We start from the raw sequence: 16,880 nt of genomic DNA, 5'->3' as shown, positions 1-16,880 counted from the left end.
GTGGCAGAGTCAGAATTTGAACTCAGGAATTGTGACACTAAGTTTACTTCTTTGCATTGTAGCATACCTATGTGTTTTAGTGTGTCCTCTACAAATAACTTTACGGCTCTTGGTTTGGGATGTTTTTTCTTTTTTTTTTTTTTGGGTTGTTTGGGTTTGAGATGTTCTTTTTAACCAAACCCATACCTTTTGTCTTAGAATCAATATTTTATATTGGTTCCAAGGCAGAAGAGTGGTAAGAGCTAGACAGCTGAGGTTAAGTGACTTGCCCAGGATTACATAGCTAGGAAGTGGTTTATGCCAGATTTGAACCTAGCACCTCCCATCTCTAGGACTGGCTCTCAAACCACTCAGCCACCTAGCTGTCCCCTGGGTTGTTCTTTTACCAAAAGTGTCATTAATTACACCTGTCCTTCAGTGGCAGGTTTCCAGATGTCAATAAAAGTGAATAATTGAGAGTTAATTGTGGAAGCTAATATGCCTTTAATACAAATAGGTAGGAAGTGAAAGAACTATTATTTCACATTTTAAAAATTCAAGTGTTTTCTAAGAAATTATTAATAAATTGATACCCAGTTAAATATCCCAACTTAAAATTCTAATTTCAGCATTTTTTAAAATATCATTTTAATAGGGAAATTATTTTAAAAATTTCAGAATAATCTTGACTGATTCTTTATTGGTCCACATAGGCGATCTTACACAAAAAGACCTAAACATTAAAAAAACAAACAATTTTAAGTTCTTGAAGAGTTTAAATTAAAAAAAAATTTTTTTAAACCCTTAACTTCTGTGTATTGACTCCTAGGTCGAAGAGTGGTAAGGGCTAGGCAATGGGGGATCAAGTGACTTGTCCAGGGTCACACAGCTGGGAAGTGTCTGAGGCCCGATTTGAACCTAGAGCCTCCCACCTTTAGGCCTGACTCTCAATCCACTGAGCTACCCAGCTGCCCCACTCTTGAAGAGTTTATAATGATGTAATAAACATTTTTATTATCTCATTTGTCTATATTGAATATGAACTGACTTATATCAGATTGTGTTTTTATATCAGAGAATTAATTTAGTGGAGAAATTGTTATGGAATCACACTGTTACTACCATTTTTTCCTGTAAGGTTATCTAAAAATGAAATCATATAGGCATAGCTTTTATAATCCCTCCCTTCTTTTTTTCTTTCTATCATACTCAACTCTCTAGAAATAGGGGCTAGAATAATAATAGCAGTCCATAATCATATAGTCATTTACAATTTACAAAGTGCTTTCTTCACAACAAACCTGTGAGGCAGGAGATACACACAATTTTTCCTATATTTCCGATGGGGGAGGCGATGCAGCTAGATGGTGCAGTGGATAGAGTGCCAGGCCTGAAGCCAGGAAGACTCATTTTCCTGAGTTCAAATCTGGCCTCAGATACTTACTAGCTGTGCGATCCTGGGCAAATGACTTATTCCTTGTTTGCCTTAGTTTCCTCATCTGTAAAATGAGCTGGAAGCCAAGAAAAACACCAAATGGGATAAACAAGAATCAGACATGACTGAAACCAGTGAACAACATTATTACTGATTGGGAAATAGAGGTTCAAAGCAATTAAGGGATTTGGTTCAAGGTCACAAGCAGGTAAGTGGGATATTCAGGATCTAGAATTATAGGATCATAAGTCTACATCTGAGAGAGATTTCAGAGGTCATCTTTTCTTGGTCCTATTTTACAGATAAGGAAATTGAGGGATGGAGAAAGCAAATTATTTAAAACCAGGTCTCTTGCCTCCAAGGTCCAGTGCCCTATCCATTATACCAGAGAGGTCATAACTGCTATTATCAGAATTTTTCCAAGTAGATGTTTGGAATGTAAGTGCTAGATATTGTATTGAGACCTTCAGCTCCAGATTACCTTGTAGAAAAATTCTATATATGGCAATTTTAGCTAAATGAAAAGTTTTTAGTTGATTAGCTCAGTAATTTTCCTCCTTCCTCTCCATTAAAAACAAACTGTTTGACAGAAGCAATCATTAGATTCAGTGTGATAAACAAACTAATTGTACTTGGACCCAGAAGCTAGAACTAGAAGCCTTGAACCCCCCCAAAAAAAAAAAAAGTTAAATTTGGACTTGATACAATATTTATCCAAAGATGAAATTGGCTTCTTTAGGAAATAGTTGATTTTCCCTACTTGCAGATCATCAGAAAAAGACTAGATGATCATCTGTACAAAAAATATTTATAGAAGGTTCATCTTCTGAACCTGAGCTTCCATTTTCTTCCTGCCTAAATAAAAATGTTAAATTGAAATCATGTCTTTTCATTATGAATTCATATAAAGATTTTATATTTGAAAGAATGAATATAATAGTTTCTAAAATAGCTAAGGACATTTTTTTTTCTTTGTCCTATAATAAGTTCAATAGAAAGCATTCCTAAAATATGTTATAGGTAGTGGGGCTATTATAATGATACTTCATAGTACATTTAATGTTCTCTTTGACTATATATAGTTCTCTGAAACTTGATTTTTAAAAACCATTAATCATATCATTTCACTATTTATATTGCTCAGTGACCGTAAACTACCTGATCGAAAACTCTTCCTGCGCACACTTCGAAGATAATTTCGATATAGCATAACACTGATGACTCGAGCTTGAAATTGTTTTGAGACAATGTAATAGAGTATAACATCCAGGCATGTGCTGAGATTCATGAGGAAAGTGGTAAAGGTGCTCCATGGATTGTATCTGTTTTCCTCATCTTGTAGCATTAGAAAAGCAAAACAGATGTGAAAGGGGACAAAGCAGACAAGCACTTGTATAATCAGAGTAATAATTATTCTTATGGACTTTTCCTTGACCTTTGGTTTCAGCTTAGAAGTTTGGCCACGAAGTAGACTATTAATAATGAATGAATAGCATCCAATCATGATGAAAATTGGAATCAAGAAAAAAAAAATCAAACGAGTGAAGTTCAGCATGTTAATTGCTTTTAAGTGGATAATGTCAAAAATTTTCAGGCAGCTGGCAGGGTTTGAGCCTTTATCTGGATCTTCATTTAAAAATAATAGAGGGGTGGTGGTTGCAAGAGTCATTATCCAAATTCCAATGCAAGCTAGCACTGCTTTGCTTGTATTCTTAAGTTCTTTGGTATGTTTAGGCTGCAAAATAGCCATGTATCTATCAGCACTAATAAAAGCAAGAAGCCATAGGGCAATACTTGGATAAAACATTGTGAGAGCTCCAAGAATGTGACAGAAAGTCTCTCCAAAGAGCCATTTACCTTTCCCATAATAAAGCATACGAAAGGGTAAGCACAGTACAAAGACTATGTCCAATAATGCTACATTCATCATATAGATAGTTACAGTAGTTCTCTTCTTGGTGCTACAACTGAAGACCCAGAGAGCAGTTACATTCACAAATAATCCAATTATGAAGATACAGCTATAGAAGACCAGTGCTGCAATCTTGTATTCTTCAGGTTGTAAGTTTGTAGAAATAGAATGAGTATGATTATTTGGAGCAGCCATCTTATTTCTTATTGAACATGATACCTAGAAGTGGAAAAAAAATAAACATTCTTATAAAATTGGGAATCTGATATAAATCAATCACCTATAAAGCTTGGGAGCAATCTGGGTTCAAATTTGACTTCAGACACTTTCTAGGCAAGTCACTTAAACCCAATTGTCTAGTCCTTACTGTTCTGTCTTGGGATTGATACTTGGTATCAATTATAAGACAGAAGGTAAGGGTAATTTTTTTAAAGTTCCATTCCAAATACTCAACCTCCAAGCTACTTAGAATGAAAAGTTTTCAAAATACAGAGATATAACAGAAGAAGTAAAAACCATTTGGAAATAGTATAATGCCCTTATAGGGTGAGAGACATCCTGTCTTTTGCCATAGTTTGTTTTGAAGATACTTTCTTTGAAAGTGCAAAATAAAAACTTATATCTGAATGCTTTAATTACAGAAAAGCAGTTTTTTTTATTTACTTGTGCAACAATCCTAACATCAGACAAAAGAGTGGTAGAATAGCCACAAAATAAAGAGAAAAAAATATCAAAGTAAAACAAATCCAAAGGGAACTCAAAAACAGAGGATGTTTATTTTGGTATACATATATGATAAACAAATTTTAAAATAAATTGTGGAATTTGTGGTTTTGCACATAATTTTTTTACATTTTTATTTAAATATTTTTGTTGTTGTACCTGGGTATATAATAAAAAACTTTTAAAATAGTAGTAGGATAAAAAGAATTGTCCCAAAGCCATCCCAACTTGAACTCAGTTGTGGTTGGACCTCTGGGTTTGTTGGTAGAGGCAACTCCCAAAAAGAAAACTCCCTTTATCAGTGCAGGTTGGTACCTCCTCTGCAGCTTATAGTCTTTAAAGAGTTGCCTGGGTGGATAATAGGTGATTAAGTGATTTCATCAGTGTTATTCATCCAGTATGTTTTAGAGATGGTATTTGAACCTAGGCTCTTTATCAAGCTGTAACCAATGCATTATATAAGTATACACTTACTAATAAATACAGCATTATGAGACAATTAATGATTTGATGATATTATGTGGAGCAGGGATATGTGTGTCTATATATTGAGCATATTAGAGATGAGGCATTTTAACACATTTTAAGGTGTATGAAACATTTTACATAAATTATCTCCTTTAAGCTTTAAAACAATCTCTGAAATAGTTACTTCAGGTATTATTATCCTCACTTTATTGATGAGGAAACAGTTTCAGGAAAGTTTAAGTGGCTTGCCCACGATCATAGGACTGCTGCCACTGCTGCTGTCTTTTATAGCAATTTAAAGTTTCCAAAACAGTTTACATATGATAGTACCTATGATAGTAACCATTTGAAGCCAGATCTTCTTAAATCCATGTTATATGAAAAGATGATTCATTATGTAAAGGTGGGGCACCAGGGATGTTATTATTATTATTAAAATGTAACCTAAATGATTTGTGGGTTCACACTGGGTTGAAGGAGAGACAGGACCAACCAGGATAGGGAGACCAGGGTTTACAGCCAAGCTGTTAACTGTCACAGGAATGACAGTTAGGTCAGGGCCTATGGAACCAGCAGGCAACAGGTAAAAGTTTATAATAGTTTAATTGAGGGAAACAATAAAAGGATGGGAATAAGGGATTCTATACTTGAAACCTAAGGGCAAACCACAGGAGCAAGGGAAGGACTTGCCTACACTATTCTATTGACCTAAGCCAGGCAGGGCCCAAAGGAAGTAGTATTGAAGTCACAGGGAAAGCTCCTCCAAACCTGGTTCGAGCCAGGTTTGGTCAGCTCAGCTAAAGGGCCTGAGAATGGCTTTCAATTGGGGTCTCACTGTAAATCCAAGGATGGTCACAGGATGCCAAGAGCCAACTCCACCAGGTGATCCAAGGTACCCAGGTAGGGAGAGTGAGTTTGCAAAACTGTCCACCAGATCACAAACCACTTCCCCACTTGGTGCTACTCTGCAGGTCTGTTGTGCACTGTTGAAAGCCTTCACCTCTCAGGATCCCAGGGAATCTGAATGCAGTTTTTCCCTAATTCTGAGATCTCCCAGGGTTAGCAACAGTTATGTCCCAACCACTAATGGAGTCTCTCTCAGAGCACAAGCCCCACTTCCTGCTCCTTCATTCCATCTTGGAATCCTCCAGCCCTTCCTGCTAGGTCCAACACTAATACTAAATTAATCTTCCTCACAACAATTAGAGGTGAAAAGAATGAGACACTTTTCTGGTACCTAAGTAGATTCTCATAAGAGTTAGTTGGTGTGGAAGTCTTTGGTCTGGAGCCTTATATCCAGAATACCCTAGGAAAAGGTTATCCAAGGAAGGGGATAGGTCTAGGAACCTAGACAGAGGTTCCTGCTTACAGTCTGTATGTTCTTTAAAGAGTGTGCTTAATAAATGATTATTGAATAGATTAGCAAATTACTCCTTGTATTATTATGGACAGGTTCTAAAGCTTTTAATACTGTAACAATCTCTCTTACTAAAGGATGAGTTTTTTTTTCAAAATGGTAGAAATGGATTGCATTTGATATCTTTAAGTATAGAGGAACATTATTATATATTAAAAACTAGAATCTTAAAAAAAATTTTTTTAACCCTTACCTACCATGTTAGAATCAATTCTTTGTATTGGTTCCAAGGCAGAAGAGTGGTAAGAGTCTGAGGCCAGGTTTTAATCCAGGACCTCCCATCTCTGGGCCTGGCTCTCAATCCACTGAGCCACCCAACTGCCCCCCAAAACTAGAGTCTTTTTAAAGGACATATTCACAGAATTTGCCTGCCTTTTTTTAGTAATTAAAAAAAGATATATTGTGAAAAAATATAGTTTAAACCAATATGTAAAGAATATGTGTTACAAAAAGTAACACATTATAATTACTATACATTTTAATATTATGGAAAAGAATGATACTTAATTTGTAATAGTATGAATATACTATAATCTGTTGTATGTTGAAAGATCCTTCTATTTTGGCATTATTTTCAGTAACATGTATTAATAAAATATATATTTCTTTAAAATTAAAATATATTTAAATTGAAATTTAAAAAATTGCATAAAAAGTCAAATATTCCTTACCTTCTGTCATTAAGATGCTATACTGTAAGGAATTCTTTTTCAGTGTTCCCAGATCTGTAAAAGATAAGAAGTCCTTCTGTTGCTTTTTCTTTTACTTGCATTAAAATAAGTCTTGGTTCATAAAATAATCTGGGTCAAGAAATATAGTTTCTTTTTTCTAATTTCAGACATTTTTGCTTAACAGTTCATCGCATATGCTAATAAGTCCAAGGTCAAGTGCTTATAAGACTATTTTTTACTACCTTGCCACTTTCAGCAAATATTCTTTGAAATAATGGTTTTTATTGTTGTTGTTGTTATTGTTTTTTTGCTCATGATTTCATCCTGGATGTATTTTTTCCCTTTTTTATAAATGGGATTCTATTCTGTTGAATATATATATGTAACATTAGCTCACAAAATAAAGTTGACTAGTATTTAAGAGAGACTTTCTGAGTTGGAAATGGGAGAATATTGAATGTTTCCTTTGAAAACTTACTAACAGAAAAACCAGTACCATATGACATGAATCTAAAGAAAATCAAGTACATTTAGAGATCTTAAAAGTGAAAGTAAATCTTACATAGCATATTTCCATTTAAAATGTTTCTAATAAATTTACAATAAACATCGACTTTCCCAATCCTCTTCAATTCTAGTACCTTCCTTCAGTTGATCATCTCCAGTTTATCCTGTATATGCTTTTTTTGTATAAAGTTGTTTGCATGTTATCTTCCCCATTAAACTGCCAGTTCCTTGAGAGAAGAGCCTGGCTTTTGCCTTTCTTTACCGCACCCCCCCTCTCCACCCCCAGTGCTAAGCAAGATTCTGACATATAGAAGATTCTTAATAAATAGTAGTTTTCTTTCTTAGCTTTTTTGTTTATAGAACACTTACCACTTTTTACTTTTCTTCTCTAGTAAGTCATCATTTCTTCTTCCTTAGCATGAGAAAATAAATAACTTTTCAACTTCCCCAAAGTCTGCTTTAAAAAAAAAAAGGATGTTGGGATTCTTTACTATATTAATTTACATACTCTGTGTGCTAGCAAAAAAATAATGAGGTGAAACTGATAAGAGAAGTAATGGCTCCAAATGAAACAGCTAGAAGCACCACCTCTTCCTCCTTCTCCTCCACCCCTCCCTTTCCTTTTCACAGAGGAGGTTGGTAACTAGGAAGGGGTATTCTTATAGTATATAACCCATAACTATTTCTTTTACAATAAATTCATTTTCATATTACCTTCTTGAAGTCCTTTGACAATATCTTATTTTCTTAGGTGAAGGAGTTATATAGTTTGATTCTTTGAGAAAGATTAAGAATACATTTGCATACAAATGATTAGAAACAAAAAATTTGAATTAAATAACATTTTCAGTTATTTAAAGAAAATACTGCAATAGCCAGTTAACAGATCATTTTGATTAAATAGGCTGGTTTTAAAAAAATTAACTTATTTGAATTAAGCTATTTTTAGAAAACCCTTATTAATCTAGGACAGACCAGCAGAAAGACTGCTGCTGCTTGATACTGCATGCAAGTTAATATCTATTTTTATCATTATTTGACTGTGCCCTAAAAAATCAGATCTACAACCTTTCAGATAACCTAGTACTATCCACTGACATAGATATATCATTTGACTGAATGATGTTACCTACAGTCATTGTTATATGAGAAGGAGTCTGGGTGACTGTAGTAAAAATAGTATTAAGATTTGACATGGGAAGTCTAGGATTTGAATCCCAGCTTTGCATTTTATTTTACCACAAAGGAAATTGCTTAAACTCTCTGGGTTTCAGCTTCTTCATCTTACAGATAAGAGGATGGAACTAGATGATTTCTTGAAGGTCCCTTCTAGTTATAAATGGTAACAATAATATTTAATGGTATTTAAACTACAGGGAAAATAGGTCATCTCCTGAAATTGCTATTAATAAGTATTTATTAAATTTTACAGTTTCTAATCTCTTTATTACTCCTATCTGAAGTCCCTCCCTTTGATAAAAGAGGAACTTATTTATTTCTCATGTGGATCCTGCAGATATTGCTTGCTTTCCCCCCCTTGGCTTGTTAAATAAAAAGGTTAGATTGAGAGTTTTACTTTCTGAAAAAGAGAGACCTATTTGCTCACATAGAATGAATTTTTCCTTTTGCTTAGTGTGAAAGTTCAATATTTCAACCCATTTTTTGTGACTATTTTTTAGAGCTAATAAGTCTACTAATTTTGAATCTGGGCACTTAAGAGTGACTGCAGGATAAACTCATTCTTAAAGTTCAACATTAATTGCTTAGAGTCATGGTGACAGAACATTAAAAAATTTATAATTGCTAGGGTTATGTACAGTCAAATAAACCTATATTAGAGATTGGTGTTAGTATGGGCAAAATTGTGTACTGTACTATACAACTATGTTTAACATACAAAGTCTCCTGTGCTTTTCAAATTCAAACAAAAGAAGAGTTAAGTGTTCTTCCTATATCTGGGACTCAAACCCTTCCCAAACTTGATAGGGTAGCCTTATCAGCCTTAGAAAGGTTTTTTAGCATATAACTAGTCTCAAAGTCAGCTGAAGAGCTACCTGGGCAAAGCTATTGCACACTACTAGATACCTGAGGTCAGTAAAACCAGACATATGGCTCTTCTGGCAGCCTCCACAAGGATTGTCATTTCAAAAGAGACACAAAGACATGCCTACAGGAAAGAAGTCTCCTAGCAATTCCCATAATCCTGATTTTGAAATCCTGTAAGATCACTTGGCTCCATGTCACTCTCCCCAAACAGATACTTTAAGAGTACACAATAGTGACCTCTGCCTATAAGTATCCAGATAAAGGTTTGCTCTTATTCCTACAAATTTTCCCACTATTCACATAACTCTACTTAACTGATAATCCTTTATAGTCTTACTTCTGACCTTAACATTCACTGTAATTGCTCTTTACAGTTACTAATGATCTCTTAGTTATAAGTCCAAAGGGCTTTTTTTCAGTTCTCATGTACTTGGACCTTTCTGCAGGCTTTGACACTGTTGATTGTTCTTTCTTCCTTGGTACTCTCCGTTTTCTGGGTTTTTGAGACACCAAGTCTCTTGATTTTCTTCTTCCTCTCTCCTTCTCTGCCTCTTTTGCTGAATCTTCCTCCAGGTCACATCTTCTAACTGTAGGTGTCCCTCAGGGTCCAGTTCTGGGCCCTCTTCCTCTTCTCCTTTTATGCTACCTAGGTTTCCTGAAATGAATGTCGCTCTGCTTTCCAATGAAACTCATGACACTTACTCTGTCAAACACTTATAATAGCACTTTGGGGTTCACAGATGAAAAAGAAGATCTGGAGAGGTACCTGGCCTATGGTCATAACTAGGAAGAAAAGGAGTTCTTTCCCATGTGCTGCTATTAAAAATTTATAGACAAGAATTTTTATTTTAAGAGAACCAAATACAGTTAAACACAGATGGTATTCCAGTTGTGTTGCCTTTAGGAACTTCCTTTTTAAAGTCCCAATTCAGATGCCAATTCTTCTATGAAACTTTCCTTAGTCCTGAAATTTCTTATTGGAGATTTCTTAGTCCTTGCCCTTGCACACATTATACTTTTTCTTGTATAAAAGTTATTCATGTACATGTTGAGAACCAGAGCTATCTTTTTGCCCCCATTATTGAATATATTGAGAGAAGCTTTGGGCTTAATATTAGAAGATAGTTTTGATCTAGCTCCTTTTCTTCCTACTTGTGACCATGGGCCAGGTACTTCTCCAGATCTTCTTTTTCATCTGTGAACCCCAAAGTGCTATATGAATGTGAATTTTTATTTATAATAAGAATAATTTTTAAAGTGTTAGCTGAATTGAAAGATATTACTTTGGCTATTTATTAGGCATATTTGGTAGGAAAATTCACTAATGTAATAATGACAGAATCAGGGTTCACAGAATAATTTATAGACTGGAACTCCTGTATACAATACCCTTTTTTGTACTTGAATATTAGTTTGAATATGAATTGTATATTGGTCCTCCAAATCACTAGTCTTATAATTATAGCTACTGGTAATATATAATAGAAAGTTCCAGTTTTTAGGTTTGAATAAATGCATAGTTATCTGTGTAATTTATTTTAAATTTTTGATAATTTTATCAATGAAGGGGAAAAGAAAAAAAATTCACCATTTATCTACTATGATCCAAATATAACAGGATATTTTCTTCAATAAAATTCTTAGAGTAAATTGCAAATTTTAAATTTTTTAAGAAAAGGTTAAAAAATAAGATAGCCCTTTCATCTATGACTATTATAGGGATGATATTAGAAAATGAGTATTGTTTTATTAGTTTAGCACTGGTTCCCAAACTTTTTTGGCCTACCGCCCCCTTTCCAGAAAAAAATTACTTAGCTCCCCTGGAAATTAATTTTTAAAAAATATTAATAGCAATTAATAGGAAAGATAAATGCACCTGTGGCCATCACCGCCTCCCCTGGATCCACTGCAGCACCTGCTGGTGGCGGTGGTGCCCACTTTGGGAATCACTGGTTTAGAGATAAGAAGTAGAGAAGCTGGCTTGAGAAAGAATTGGGAGTTTGAAGCAGAGCTGAGCCAGTGTGTCAATTTCAAATGTTGACAGTTGTAACCATTTTCTTGTGACAGTTACTCTCTAGGTGTGGCAGTGGCAGTTGATCTCTGGCAGTTGGCAGCCACACACACAGGGAATCTCTGTCTCTCTCTCTCTCTCAGGGCTGGAGGAGAATATCTTTGCCTTTCTCTCTCTGTATGAGGGAAAGACCTGAAGGAGCTTAGTGTTTTCTTTTCCAACTTGGGAAACACTATTGACTATCTATTGTGGTTTTTATAGATTATTTTAACTCTGAGAAGACCAAAGAAAAACCTGGTCTTTGGTTTGGACTCTGAGACTGCTAAGGCTCAGAGTCCTAGCTTGATTCTTGAGACTCAACCAGCTAGCCTTTGTTATTTTTATAACTTGAAGGTGAAGTTAAAAATTATAAGGATAATATTGCTAGTTTATTTAGAATAGTATAAATTTGGGTTAGTCAGATCAGGAAGGATTAGTGTAGTCTGTGAAACACAGGAGAAGCAGTTCCTTGTGGAACCAGGGAGTTTTATTTGGGTGGAATTAGAATCCCTTAGATTAGAAATCCTTTTATCCTCATATATTTCAATAAATATTTTAATTTTTATGACAAGAGTCTCTTTAGCATCTTTGTGCCTGGTCCTGAAAGTAAGTTCACTTTACTTTATCTATTCATAGTTTACTTTATCTGAACAGTTTTGAACCTGTATTGGCATAATTTTCCCCATTTATTTTTTACAGAGTCGCTTTTTATTTTTATATTATGATCTCCCATTTAAAAGAAAATTATACTGTGATTAAAATCTTTTAATGCTTACTAGAGAATAATTGCTATTCTACTTTATAAAAGTTTGGGCTGCTAATAACTTAAATGTAAACGATATAGTATGTTAAATCCTGGAACAAATCATTCTTGGGCCTCAGTTGTGTTATGTTTTACGTGTGTGTGTGTGTGTGTGTGTGTGTGTGTGTGTGTGTGTGTGTGTTTATACATATATATTTAAATTTTAACAGGCATTGGAGACACAGGAGTCAAAAGAAAGTCAGTTATAGGGAGATATAATACCCCATGATACTCTTTCTATTCTAGTGGAAAAGGGAGAATATGGGACAGTGTGTTGAATAATGCTCTAATGTGGGTACTAGTGGCCAAAAGTTTGTTTATGGATATTCAAATTATAGGCATTATTTGGGATTAATAAGTTTTTCTGTGATTTAACTTATAATTATTCTACTTTGTCTCAATAGACTACTTGTTGATTTTGTCATTAAAAAGATTCAATGATATTCTCATTAGAAAAGTTTCTCAGAAATGGCAGTCAAGCATATACTTAGTAACCTGGAAGAATCATCTGTTTAATTTCTTCCTGAGACTGTTTTGCCTTGATGAATTGATAGGTGAAATTTTTGTAGCTTTGGTTTTTATTATCATAAGTAAATGCTATTAAGATTTAAATTACAGGGGAAGCTGGGTAGCTCAGTGGAGTGAGAGTCAGGCCTAGAGACAGGAGGTCCTAGGTTCAAACCCGGCCTCAGCCACTTCCCAGCTGTGTGACCCTGGGCAAGTCACTTGACCCCCATTGCCCACCCTTACCACTCTTCCACCTATGAGACAATACACCGAAGTACAAGGGTTTAAAAAAAAAGATTTAAATTACAGGTGTGGGCAGCTAGGTGACTCACTCTGCTATATGAATATAGAGCAAAGCCCAGAGATGGGAGATCCTAGATTCAAACCTGGCCTAAGCCATTTCCAAGCTCTGTAACCCTGGGTAAGTCACTTAACACCAATTTGCTTTGCCCTTCCTGCTCCTCTGTCTTGGAACCAATACTTACTTGATTCTAAGAATTATTTCGAAGATAGACAGTAAGTTTAAAAAAAAATAAGATTTAAGTAACATACTGGACTCCCTTCAATCCTTACCCAGTGGAATTTTAGGTAAATCACCGAAATTCTCTAAACTTAAGTTTCTTCATCTACGAAATGGAAATAATTTATTTGATTGAACATAGGAAAACAGACCATATGATCTTTTGAGTTCCCTTTTAGCTATGGGTTTTTACTCTTGTTGAAATCTTAGCCATCCAGTAAAACAAGCTTATTGAGGACAAGGACTATTTCACCCTTTTATTCCTACTGCCTGGCACATAGTAGGTGTTTAATAAGTATTAATTTATTGATTATTTCAGGTAAGGCCTAATTCATGCCCTCTCTTCTTGGAAGGCTTCCCTTACAAATTTGTCCTTTATTCAGAATTCTTTCTTTGACCTTTTATAATACTTTGAACTCTTTTTGAGCTCTGATTGTATTCTTTTTGAATTGGTAGTATAAGTCCATGTCTTAATTATCTTTTATTTTCCTTAGTATCTAACTCAGTGATATATACTTGCATCAATGCAGGGATCTATAATTTTACCAATATGCTCCTACAGTAGAAGTATAAGTCATAACTCTTACATCTTTTTTCATTCTGAATTCTTATTCCAATGAAGGACTGTGTACAAGTTATATGAGGAAAGCAAGATGATTTTATAATCAAAGAAGCTAGCTACATGCAATTTATTGTATAAATAAGCACAATTGGTTAACCATACATTGTTTTAAAATTTTCTTATATCTTGTTTAATTCTAAATTTCATAGATGCTCAGAGAGAAATTTTATGCTATACTGCCACCTAAAGGCAATCATAATTTTTTTTGACCTATTCGATAAACTTGTGTCAGGGTTGAGAGGAGATAATGTAAAGGGTATGATTTTTTTCCATAATAAAAGGAACATCAATGAAATTTTAAAATTAAAAAGTAACCATTTGGGTGAACTATAAATGAAATATTTTGGCCAATTTAAAACCTTTTTTATAGCATTCACCAAAATTTAAATAGAATTGAACATGATTAATCAATACTGAAAGATTGCACTATATTTTTACATTTTAACACAAATGAATTCATCAGTCTCTCAAGAAATACTTTTTAAAAGTTTTTAATTTACTTGGCTCTTTATACAGGGCTATTGTTTGTCAGAAATATAGAATATGAGAAAGAAGACCATTTATAGGACCCATATTTATGAAACATATTCAAGAATCAAAACTAATAAAAGTAAGATACACAATGGTTGTGCATTTCTTTTTAAGTTTGGAGAATTTTTTGGAGTTCATCTTTTAAAAAACAGTGAAATTATTATAAAAGCTTAGCAGAAACATTTTGTTTTGGGGAAAACAGTACATTCATAAACATGTACTTTTTTAATACAGGTAATAATAATATGTAGAAACTGGTCTCCATATTTAGATTTCTGGGGAAGGTTAAGGAAACAAATAAGGATTTATAGAGTGCTACTATGTGCCAGGCATTGTGCTAAGTGCTTTACAAATATCTCATTTGATCATTACAGCTCTGCAAGATAGGTGCTATTATTGTCTATTTTACAGTTGAGGAAACTGAGATAAATGAAGTGAGTGGCTGAGGCACATAGCTTCTAAATATCTGAGGCCAGATTAGAATTCAGGTATTTCTAAGTGTTGGTCTAGTATGCTTACCTATTGTAGATTCCCCAAACTTTAAAAAAAAAAAAAAAGCACAACTACTTTATATCTTACTGTCATTAGTTTGATATTTTATTTTTGTATATGTTTCACAGATATACGTTGAATAATGATCCTCTTTTTCATATTCTACTTTTCTAACAAGGAGTAGCCCAGTTTAAAGAACCAGGTGAATTATAAACTTTTAAAAACTGTATTTGCCAAATGTAGCATCATTCTATAACATTTTAATATGATGTGTATAAACAAAAATTATGAAAAAAGACCAATTTCTGATTAGATGTTTTTCATGAAGTCTTTTGGGGGTAAAAACTTGGGTTAAAATGGATTTTGAAGTTTTAGAAAAAGAAAATGAAATGAAAAAGAAAGGGAAAGGGCAATGGGAACAATAATAGTAACAATAATAGTAGCTAACAGTTATATAGTGCTTAAAATAGAATGAAAAAATGAGTCAGTCAAATGTTAATTAAGCACCTACTCCTTGCCAGGCATCATGCCAAAGGTGGGGATAGGTAAAAGATAGTCCCTGCTGTGGAGGAGATTACTGTCTAAAGGCAAGGACATCACACAAACAGCTACATATAAACAAGCTACATATAGGATAAATTGGAAATAACAGAGAAAAGACACTAGTGTTAAGGAAGCTCAGAAAAGATTTCTTGTAGAAGGCGTTATTTTAGCTGGGACTTGAAGGAGATCAGAGAAGACAGGAAGCAGAGATGAGGAGGGACAATATACCAGGAATGGGGGACAACCAGTGAAAATGCCTAGATTATGGAGATGGAACATCTTGTGCAAGGAACAACAAGGAGGTCAATGCCAGTGGATCACAGAATACATTTAGAAGTATATGGATGGGGGGCAGCTGGGTAGCTCAGTGGATTGAGTCAGGCCTAGAGACAGGAGGTCCTAGGTTCAAATCTGGCCTCAGACACTTCCCAGCTGTATGACCCTGGGCAAGTCACTTGACCCACATTGCCCACCCTTATTACTCTTCCACCTATGAGCCAATACACAGAACTTAAGGGTTTAAAAATGCTTAAAAAAAAAAAAAAAGAAGTATATGGATGAAGACTGGAAGGGGGTGGGGTGGAGAGCAGGTTATGAAGGATTTTGAGTATCAAGGATTTTATATTTGATCCTGGAAATGTAAGGAAGCACAGGAGTTTCTTGAGTACAGGAATGACATGGTCAGACCTAAGCTTTAGGAAGATCGCTTTGGCACCAGAACAGAAGATGGAGTTGATTGAGGAGAGGCTTTGGTAGGGAGACCAAACAGGAGGCTCTTATAGTAGTCCAGCTGTAAAGGAGATGAGGGTCAGAACCAGGGTGGTGGCAATGTTGCAAGAGGGAAGGGGACTATGAAAGAGATAAAATTGACATGTATTAGCAACAGATTGGGTATCGAGGCTGAGAGAGAGTGAGGACTTGAGAATGACACCTAGGTTTTTTTTTTTTTTTTTAACATTTATTAATATACATTTTTGACATGGTTACCTGATTCATGCTCCTCCTATCCCCTTCACCCCCACCCCCCCGAAGTTCCCCCACCCATGGCCGATGCGCATTTCCACTAGTTTTGTCATGTGTCCTTGATCAAGACCAATTTCCAAATTGTTGGTAGTTGCATTGGTGTGGTAGTTTCCAGTCCACACCCTCAATCACGTCCACCCCGACCCTTGCGTTCAAGCAGTTGTTTTTCTTATATGTTTCCTCTCCTGCAGTCCTTCCTCTGAATGTGGGTAGCATCTTTACCATAAATCCCTCAGAATTGTCCTGGGTCATTGTATTGCTGCTGGTACAGAGGTCCATTACATTCAATTTTACCACAGTATATCAGTCTCTGTGTACAATGTTCTTCTGGCTCTGCTCCTTTCGCTCTGCATCAGTTCCCGGAGGTCTCTCCAGTTCGCCTGGAACTCCTCCAGTTTATTATTCCTTTTGGCACAATAGTATTCCATCACCCGCATATACCACAGTTTGTTCAGCCATTCCCCAATTGAAGGACATCCCCTCCTTTTCCAATTTGTTGCCACCACAAAAAGCGCAGCTATAAATATTTTTGTACAAGTCTGTTTATCTATGATCTCTTTGGGGTACAAACCCAGCAATGGTAAGGCTGGATCAAAGGGCAGGCATTCTTTTATAGCCCTTTGAGCATGATT

General features: G+C 35.0%; 2 protein-coding genes across 2 annotated transcripts in view; one reads left to right on the top strand and one right to left on the bottom strand.

The window, feature by feature from the left end:
* Nucleotides 1-16,880, top strand: part of UBAC2 (UBA domain containing 2) — a 284,290-nt gene that overhangs the window by 43,965 nt on the left and 223,445 nt on the right. The window lies entirely within an intron of this gene.
* On the bottom strand, nucleotides 2,529-6,627 carry GPR18 (G protein-coupled receptor 18). The gene is made up of 2 exons (XM_044670553.1): nucleotides 6,606-6,627; nucleotides 2,529-3,545 (listed from the first exon to the last, which is right to left on the bottom strand). Exon 2 carries the CDS (start codon nucleotides 3,519-3,521, stop codon nucleotides 2,529-2,531), a length of 993 nt encoding a protein of 330 aa, XP_044526488.1. The 5' UTR covers nucleotides 3,522-3,545; nucleotides 6,606-6,627.

The sequence above is a fragment of the Gracilinanus agilis genome, chromosome 3 (assembly GCF_016433145.1).
Source record: "Gracilinanus agilis isolate LMUSP501 chromosome 3, AgileGrace, whole genome shotgun sequence".
NCBI classification, from domain to species: domain Eukaryota; kingdom Metazoa; phylum Chordata; class Mammalia; order Didelphimorphia; family Didelphidae; genus Gracilinanus; species Gracilinanus agilis.
The sequence above is the reverse complement of the archived record's forward strand: the minus strand, read 5'-3'. Positions and strand labels throughout refer to the sequence as shown.

Bases quoted from the DNA above. Each gene is read 5' to 3' on its own strand.
- GPR18 (XM_044670553.1), bottom strand. From the start codon at position 3,521: ATGGCTGCTCCAAATAATCATACTCATTCTATTTCTACAAACTTACAA.